This window comes from Cyprinodon variegatus, unplaced genomic scaffold (assembly GCF_000732505.1).
Source record: "Cyprinodon variegatus isolate N-32 unplaced genomic scaffold, C_variegatus-1.0 Scaffold150, whole genome shotgun sequence".
Classification (NCBI taxonomy): Eukaryota; Metazoa; Chordata; class Actinopteri; order Cyprinodontiformes; family Cyprinodontidae; genus Cyprinodon; species Cyprinodon variegatus.
In genome coordinates this window covers 90557-100668 of record NW_015150603.1, presented here as the reverse complement: position 1 = coordinate 100668, position 10112 = coordinate 90557, and the positions used below count along the sequence as shown (strand labels likewise).

Genomic DNA, 10112 nt, shown 5'->3' with positions numbered 1-10112 from the left:
TCTTTTTAAGTGGGAGAACTTGCACTATTGGTGGCTGACTAAATACTTTTTTGCCCCACTGTGTATATACAGAATGTGATTTTTACATTTAGACAAATCTAAACTGAAATAATGAAATTAATTTTATTTGCCCAAGAAGTCATACGAAAAGTGCACTGTGGCTATAGTATGTGTGCCTTGATAGATGTGAATTAACATTCTTTATAGGTGTATTTCCACTAATTCAGAGCAAGCATAATTTTCCTTCTGTGAGCTCCAAGAATCTGTCACACATGAAAAAAAAACAAAAGCTTTGGTAATTGATGCATATCCAGCATTAAATACAAAGAGCAATTTGAATGCCCTGCCCACCCACTGTGACTAGGTAATGCTGAAACATAATTAAAACAGTAAACTCTGTCACAGACATGGTCAGTGACATCAGAAAAAAAAATACAAATTATCTAAAAAAAAAAACCTCTATGAGAAAATTATATTTCAGTGACAGATGAACATATCGTTTTACAAATCCCTAAGCCAAAGTTTAATTAAAGTTTGTGATAGAAGAAATTTGTTGTGGGGAAGATAAATAAGAACATGCGGTCCTCTTTTATTTACACCATAAAATGATGAAACTAAGAGTCATTATTTCAGCTTCTACTGAATAACTGAATCACATCAGAATTAATTTTACCAGTAAAACTGCACCTAGTACAGCCCTTTATTTTATCACACAGTTGAATTTTCTAAGGGGGGCTGTGTCAAAATCACATGAGCATCCCCATTGACAAGCATTTTATGGTCCAATTACATTTTGACAAACATTCACTACGTGGCTTGTAGAACAGTATTTCTAAAAAGAAATTTATACTGCTTACTGATTAAATCAATAAAAGCAAAGGTGGTTTATGTCTTTATCAAAGGACAAATACAAGATAACAATTTGTTTTCAGAATACTTCAGTTTAATTTTGTTTCAGTTTATTGATATTTACCCAATTTTCAACACGTTATCTCAAAGCAGTTTACAAAGACAATTCAATTAGATCAGATAACCAGATTGATAAAAAGTTTTCTATCCAAGGAAAACTAGCTGATTGCATTGAGTCATTGACTTGCAGGACACGCTCTTTCCTTGATGAGCAGTAGATGTTCTCTAGCATTTTTTTATTGATTCTACAGCAGTCACTCACACCAAGCATGTACACAGCAACACTGGAAAGGAAAAACTCCCTTTAACAGGAAGAAATCTCCAGCTGGAATCACCCTCGTTCTCTGGGCACAGACTGAACTGTCAAACCACGTTAGTGACTCACGTGTTCATAATCATCCTCCATCAGACTATAAAGCCTCTCAAGGTGAAACATGAGTTCAGAGTGAATAATCATGACAGACAAGGAAGAAGTAACAGAGATACTTTGTGGACTAACCGTAACAGATAATAAAAATAATGAGAAAATTAGTTGGTTAATGAAGTGTCAAGGGCTCTGCTTTTAACCAGGTTTACCATTTTAAAACCTTCAAATCTGTAAATCACTGAATGGTTATTTCAAATCTTCAACTTGCTTTTTTTGCATGTAGTAAAAATCTATTTTCACAAAAATGTTTTTTGTTGTTTTTCTCCATTTGTGTTCACCTGAGTTTTACTACTTTACTCATGTTGTGTCACCATATTGTAAATGTAACTTAATAATTTCTAGAACCTTTGAAGCATTTCTTTTCTTTGCCAAAGAAATTAATAGCTGTAGTCCTTTTCTGAAAATCTGAATTTCAGAGTAGAAGTCGGATTGATGTTATGATTAACTTTGTAGAAAGAAATTTGCTTCCAATGCTCTCAGGAGCTAAAACATGTAAATTATTGGATCTAGAGCTAGGGCTGCTCAGTGACAGTTATTAGCACTGTTGCCTTGCAGAAACGGTCCTGGATTTCATCACTGGCCTAGGGTCTGTCAGCATTAAGTTAGCATGTTCTCCCTGTACATGTGTGGGTTATTTCCAGGTACTCTGGCTTCCTTTCAAAGTCCATAAACATGAGTTTTGGTTTGACTGTGACTCTAAATTCCTTTTAGTTGTGTGTGTGCATAGTTGTGTCACTCTGTAATGGACCGCCAAAGCATTGAATAATATCTTGTTAGCAGCAAAACAGAAAATTTTGGAAGTCTAGTATGAGGTTGTTTTAGATCTTAATATCTCTACATTTCTTGTTTAGTCAACTGGTAGCGTTAGATAAGTATTTATCTACACCTGTCTTAGAGACCAGCATTGAAACATGTTGCCTTTTAATGTTTGTTTTTTATTTCCTTATTTTTCACTTCTTGAGCAAGTGTAAACATATGTTTGAAATGTTGGGGTAAAAATGGCAACTCTGACCTACTGCGCGAATAACAGTCTTTAGGTTTACACATATTTAATTTCAAATAAGCTCTCCCTTATCTCCCGACACATGCTCCAGCCCTCCAAGTTTCAATAAATTGGCACAGCAAGGTTTTCATAATCCTGCCTGTACAGAAACAAAACTGGCCCAAAAGAGACAGAAATCTTGATGATTTAATTAGCATGAAGCCAAACTCTAGCTGTTACTGGTATTGCATGCATATTCCAAAGTAATTTCTACTTTCAACGCTGCAACATGCATCCTTAAACAAACACAGATAGTTTCGAAAACGTGTACAGTTAAATAACTTTACACAATTAAATACTTCATACTGTGTCTTTGCTGTGCAATGAAAACACAATGTACAATTGCGAACATGTTACACTGTCATTTGTGCTTTGAAATGTGTTTGACAACAAATCAGTTGTTTAGGCTGGGGTTGTTTTCCATTTTTATTCAGCTTTCAAATAATAATCTTATTACTTTTACAAAAGTGAAAATTTTTGATAAAAAAAAAAAAAAAAACATAATGAAAAGTGCTGTCCTGCATTGATGCTGATAATAAACACTCCAATGTGTATAACAGCTGTTCTTGTGGATTAAGGAGAACAATGAGGATGTGATGTGTGGGTTCTTAAAGCAGATCGCATCACTGTAAAAGCTAGTAGTACCTAGTACATGTTAGGCACAACGGGAATAAGATTAAATAAATTATCCCTTTCAGGATTTTCCGAAGTGGACCATTTTTGCTGTAGTATTTGTCTGTAGTTGCAGCACTGATTTTTTTTAAGCAGCATGGAGGTTCATACTTCTTATCAATTCTAAGTCAGATGCAAATTAAAATACCCACTCTTCATCCTCCTGGATTTTTGGAGTCTTTTCTTGTATATGGGTTATTTTAGGCTATTTGAATCATGATCAATTTTCTTATGTAATTTTTTTGAATAAGTTTCAGGACAGAATTGTAGCTGCTTTAAGCTGAAACCATAATCTTCCTCCTTTGTTCAGTAATGGCTTTTCCTTTCAAACAAGGATGGCTTCTTTCACTCCCTTTCAATCTACCTGTACTCTCTGTCCAAAATATGAACATTTTGGTTTTCAAAGGTGTACTTTGTTTTCGAGGTGCAAGTGTATACCAGAATTTTGCCAAGACCTACTGGTTCTCCATTCCAGGAGATTTAAGCAGAGAAATACATAATTGTGGGATGTGGTAAAACCATTCTGGACTAGAACACATGTTTATGTGTGAAATAAGTTGGTTCTTTTTATTCAATACATCTGGTGCTTTCAGAACCAGTAGTAACGTTAAATATAATTTAAGTGATTTACAGGAAGTTGAACTCTTCCAACATGTTTTTAGTTTGAACATTATCATTTGAGCTTGTAAAGGCACACGGATCTGTATTTATCATGATTGTCATGTTGCAGTAAGTTTGCCTGTGTAGAACAACACTATTATAAGAAATTATGCCTCACTCACTTTTTTAACACAATATTATTTTTGAAACAACTGCATTGTCCAAGCTTAAATTTAGAGGGAAACTTGAAGCACTACATCCACAACAGAGACATTTTAGGAGGATAGGTTTCAACCCAGGTACTCAATTTTTTATGGAAATGTTTTAGCTATAGAAATGTTCCTGGGTTGTGATAAAAGGTTCCTGTTATTAAAACCTGCCTGACTCAAATAGAAAAAATGCACAGGGTGATAAGTCTCTGTTCCAAATTGTCTTTCTTCTAATCACACAATATTTTCTGCAGTCTAAAAATATCAATTGATCAGAGTAGACAGACACAATAGATAGAAATTTCAAACAAGACAACTGCCCTCTAATCATCAATTAGACACGATTAATGCAAGAGTTAATATTCTTTGTGGGCTTTCAGGAATCTAAAAAAAAAAAAAGATTGCAATTGAGCTACACTGGATCGAAAGCAACGTGGAAGATTTATTCATAAACCACTGACCTAAAAAAAAAAAAAAGGCTGGTCTGACATTTTGCTGTTGTCACATATCTGCTAAATCACTGGCCTCTGACCACTGTAGGGCTTCTGTTTACAAGACTGATTTGAACATGTTAACCTTCACTTTTGTTTTACCCTGTCCCTGTGACCTGGTGATACAGTGACTGCATACAGTTTGGTTTACTGGAATCTCTACCACCAGTATTTTAGAAAAACAAGATTTAAAATGAAAATGATCTGCTTCGACATGTTTTTTAGATCCTATTGTAAATACTGTCTTATAGACTCAGTATATTTTCTTTGGTTTCTTTCTTATGTTTTTTTTCAGCTCTGTGCTGCAAATGAAAGATGTCATTTCATGGTTATTGCTCAGTTGCAAATCTCTTGGTTATCTACCAATTAATCTTCTTTATCTTTAGTAGATTTACAATAAAACAAAGACAAAGAGGGCTAAGAATATACAGACATTAGCACAGTATTTCAAGTTTTATATTTCATTAGAAAGAAATGTGGGGGAAATTTCTCTTGTATTTGTGTGTTTTATGTTTGTGCATTTCTACCATCCTACCTCTAGGTAGACTACCCAGGGCATTACAAGTGTGGCCACCAGAAGGTCAGCAACAGCCAGGCTGACAATCAAGTAGTTGGTAGTGGTCTGTAGAGCCTTCTCTCTGGACACAGCCATGCACACCAGCACATTGCCGAAGACAATGACGAAGATGAGCAGAGTGAGAAGCATGGCATAGTAGTTGTAATGGTGGCTGTGTTCTGGCTTTGTTTCGTTGAAGTGCCATGTTCCATTATCGTAGAAACTGTCATTGTAGGCATATTGGGTAAACACATCCATTAGCTGTGAGTGATGGAGGCCAGGAAGTGGCCCTGCAAGACAGGGAAAACAGTTGTTCAAGGTTAAATTCAATTATTGTTTGCAAACAGAAATAAAGTCTAAAGATAATCTGTAATCCATCAGTGATTGCTGACTAGAAGGAGCCAGTCTATTGATCTATTAACCCCTGCTAAACTCAGTCATGGTTCATGTCTTTATTTCAAATGTTCAAATTGTGGCGAAGATAAAAATCCAACCCTGATTTAAACAAACAAAATAAAAACAAAAAAATATAATATTAGGAGATTTGAATGTTGGTTTCAGTGAAAGCTTGCATTCCTCAGACAAAATGTGACCTGAAGAGATACTGGTTATTTTACTTTATGGAGGACCAATTCTGATATGATTAAGAATAAAAGATAAGATTTACCATGTTATCTTAAAATAGCGACAAAAGTAGCTAGATACTGTACATACGTTTTTGTGAGAATTATTCAATTATTGATAAAATAAAATAAAAACTTAGTTTTTTCTAATAGGAAAAATTTTTTTTTTACTTTAAGCATAAATGGGATAGCATTTTCTTTTCATTTTAATCTGTTTTTATTATTATTATTAATTTTTTTTATCTGAATATTAAATTAAATATTAACCTCAATGATTTATTCTCTTTCTGCCCTACAATTTATTTGAGCATTTTAATTTGGGTTCTTTACACATAGCATGAAGCCAGTAAAAATGCCAAGGTTCTGTATGTAACGAAAAAATGTAAATAAATGTCCCCAGTTACTACACTGATGAGGCAAAATAATAAGAAAGGGTCCCCTAAATTTACACACGATCTTAATGGTAGTGTATGCATCATTTGTGAATTTTCATGTATAGCTGGATCAACCAAGAACTTTCTTGTTGTTCAAGGAAAGTATGTCTTGTTTTTGAGTATTCACACTTCACAAGGAGCTCAGTTGTAAAACTGATAGAAAGCCTTGCAACAATTTAGAATACATTTCACAAAATTATATTTTTTACTAGAGAAAATCTTGTCGATCTGAAAAGTGTGGATATCTTTCATTCTCAATAGAGCAGCACAAATTCAGTCGGCACCAAGTTACAATAATTTGGAAATGCGCAGCCAATGCATTGAACTGTCTCATAGTTTAATGCGTGGATTATAAACCAGACTTAATCTTGGTAAACTGGCATGTGCAGCTCTATCTTGGGGAGATCTTTTCTGCTGATTCTTTTCTACGGATTTGTCCCTAAGTGAAAAACACGGTGGTTCACTTAGGGAACTTATCACTTAAAAAAAATAAATAAATTAGGGACAACTTCCTCAAGGTGATAATGAGCTGACGCCAGAAGAGGCCTAGGAGGAGGCTAGTGTGAAAGAATATACAGAGCCGAAGTCAAATCAGAACCAGGTTTGCAGACCAGAAGATTAGAAAGACTAAGAGGAACCGAAGGAGAATCCAAGCCTAGGTCAGTAGCATAGTCCAAGTTTAGTAAACCAGCAGAATCCAGGAAATCAGTCCAAAATAAAAATGACAGAGCAGATTAGGGCAAGGTAAAAACTCAGATATACAAAGGCATTAAAAGGGTCAGAATCACAGAGCAATTACTTGATCTCTAGAGTTACTCTCACCAATTTGGTGCCGATGGTAGGCAGATACAGCATAAATAGTAGCAGGACTTAGAAGGATGTGGCAAGGCATACTGTATGGGCGATCACAGTCTACAATACAACCTCCCCCCTGGTGGGTGCAGCTGATGCTGACTACTTGAATGGGCTAAACAAATTCTTTGGAAGGTTTAAAGCACTAAACAGCACTCCAGATGTTAAAGCCATTCCACATCAGGGAGAGGAGGCCCTCTGCCTTGACACAGCTGATGTGTGGAAGACTGAAGAGAGTCAACCCATGAAAGCCCCAGGTTCCAATAACATACCTGGGTGGGCATACAAGTAGTGTGCAGGTCAGCTGGCTGGTGTCCTCACAGACATTTTTAACACCTGGAAGGAACAATCCATTGTGCCAGCATGCTTTAAGTCTGCCACCACCATTCCGGTCCCAAAGAAGCCTCAGGTCACCTGATTCAATGATAACCGCCCTGTTGTACTGACTCCTATCATGATTGATTGCCTTCAAAGCTGGTTAAAGAACACATGATCTCCAGTCTCCCCCTAACATTTAACCCATCCCAGTTTGCTTACTGACAGACCACTCCACGGAAGAAGCCATCTCCTCTGCTCTTCCCCTGAGCCTAGCACACCTGGAGGAGAAGAACACCCATGTAAAGATGCTGATCCTGGACTTCAGCTCAGCTTTCAACACCATCATCCCATAGCATTTGATAGACAAACTGGAACAGCTGGGCTGTTAGACTTCCTCACAAACAGATGTCAGTCAGTCCTGATCAGACAGAAATCTCTGATGTCATCACCCTAAGCACAGGCTCCCCTCAGGGCTGCATCCTGAGCCCCCTGCTGTTCACTCTGATGACTTAAGACTGCATCCCCAGGCTCACCACCAATCACATCGTGAAGTTTGCAGACGACACCACAGCAGTGGGCCTCATCAGAGACCACAACGACCACGACTACAGAGAGGAGGTGAAGCAACTGGATGGCTCATGCAAAACTAACAGCCTGATCCTTAACATGGAGAAGATGAAGGAGACCATCATCTACTTCAGGACGAACCAGCCTAACCATGCTTCACTGTTCATGAACAGCTCAGCTGTAGAGGTGGTCAGCAGCACCAAATTCTTGGGGGTGCACATAACAGGCAGCATCACCTGGACTGAAAACTCCACCTTATTAGTCAAAAAGGCAAAAAAGTATTTCCTGTGGAGGATGAAGAGAGCCCACCTGCCCACACACATCCTCAAGACCTTCTGCAGAAGCACCATAGAAAGCATTCTGACCAGCTGTCTCACTGTGTGGTGTGGAGGCTGCAGTGTTTTAGACTGGAAGAAAGTGGGAAGAGTAATGAGAGCAGCCGAGGGGATCATTGGGGCTCCTCTTCCCGCCATAAAAGACATTTCATCCCAGCACTGCTTGTCTGCACTGCTTGTCTCAAGCCTGTAACATCATTATGACCCCTCACATCCCCACCATGGACTGTTCTTCCTGCTGCCTTCTGGGAAGAGGCTTCGCAGCTTTCGATGCAGGTCCAGCAGATTCTGCAACATTTTCTTCACCATTGCTATCAGACTGCTGAACTGTTGAACAAAAATCTCTAAATCATTCCAAACTTCCATATTAAAGCATTTTTTTGCACCATGTTTTTTTCCCCACACTGTTTACATTTGATCACTGAGTGTAAAACCCAGAGCCTTTCCTTGTGAAATCAAATATGATCTAGTTCCTGAAGGGGAACAAATTGTTGAAAGAAAACACAGAGAAATGCTAGGCAGCCCCGTCTACATCATACTTGTACTAGGCCTGATATAAGCTGGATTGTAAGCAAACTGTCGCAACATATGTCTGATCCTAGAGAGAAACATATGACAGCTTTAAAACATGCATACAAATACTTACAAGGGACTTAGAATTATGAGTTGTGGTTGTTGATTGATGTGTGTTTTTGATTGAACATATCAAATACAACCCATCATTTTATTAAAGACTTTATTAATAAACTGTCTGATATATTTTTTTTGGCAGGGAAGAATTTTGAATTGAAAGTCATTTATGCTGCACAGCAGCTGATACTGTTTGTTTATCAAGTGAGCTTCCACATGTTGAGTGTTTAGTAAGTTGTGGCATTAATGGTAGGATTAGAACTGCCCAAAGAAAATAAGGAAAAAAATAGGCTTTTCAATTGTTTTTTTTTAAACATGTTTAATTTTGTATTGTAATTAAAAATAAAAGAAGTGTTCTCCATTTTTCTATATTATTTTATTAAACTAAAAATAAATCCATTTGTTCTTATACTTATCGTTAGCTTCAATTTGAGTCACAAATGAAAATCGAAAAAACAATTGCCTTTCTTTCTCGACATCTCTGGGTTGTAATGTAAAATTATTTATACTTGCTCACATGATAAAGTAGGCCCAACTTGCTTTATTGCAACACTTTCATTACATCCTCAGTCCATCACTGATCTTTGGTCCAGGCTGGTTCACTACCTCTATTTCCTGTTTATTATAGCCAAGCATGATGTATAGGCTACATGTTATAATAATAATTTTGCTTTTTCCTAATGAAAACACTCCAATGGATGGAGACATACTTAATTTTATTTTTGTCTGTTTCATATTTCAAAAGTTTGCTCAATATTCGCACAACATTTGGATCGAAACATTGCTGTAGCTTTAGTTCTAGTTTGAATTGTGCTTTTAAACAGAGGCAAAGGCATGTCTAGAAAATTCTGACAAAAGTCTAAATAAGGATTTGATCAAATACAATGCTATATTTATTGTGGCCAGGTCTGGTCTTTTATCAGCACTCCATAGGGAATCTCTCAAGGCAATTAAATGCTCAAAGGTTCTAGTACTTACAGCTCACATTGCAGGTTTATATCGCTTTATGTCTCTTCTGTTTATTCAGGATTTCTGCTGCCCTCCTGGTATTTTGCAACTGAATTAATCTAAATGCCTTTGTATGGTTGAGGACTGATATTTGAAAATATTTCTGTTACAAAGCAAAGCTCACTGGCTTGTTGGAGGGCCTTATAATTGCAAAGACACAAGGTTTCCTGGCAGATCACAGCAATTTAATGACATTGTCAATACTTGTCACTATCCCTATTGGTAGTTTTAACGCTGAGGCCAACTGCTCTATATTGACTAACTGCTCAGCTCATATAAATGATTTTCTGGAGAATGTTTTTTTTTTCTTTCATTTATGGTCCATGTGCACAATAAACAGTTACTCATCAGTACATCTTACAAAATAATGCCGAAGCAATCATTCATCACTTGTTCTCAATAAGCACTAAACAACAAACAACATAGTCAGATAAATAAT

At 36.8% G+C, this 10112-nt stretch overlaps 1 protein-coding gene across 2 annotated transcripts in view; it reads right to left on the bottom strand.

Annotated features, from left to right (window-relative positions):
- Positions 1 to 10112, bottom strand: part of drd2 (dopamine receptor D2) — an 85003-nt gene that overhangs the window by 36416 nt on the left and 38475 nt on the right. Inside the window, exon 2 of one of the 2 annotated variants that reach the window (XM_015377256.1) lies at positions 4886 to 5196. In XM_015377256.1, the coding sequence (XP_015232742.1) occupies positions 4886 to 5164 (279 nt within the window). In that variant the 5' untranslated portion in view covers positions 5165 to 5196. The remainder of the gene's footprint in view (positions 1 to 4885; positions 5197 to 10112) is intronic. The other variant, XM_015377257.1, reaches the window with a different exon arrangement.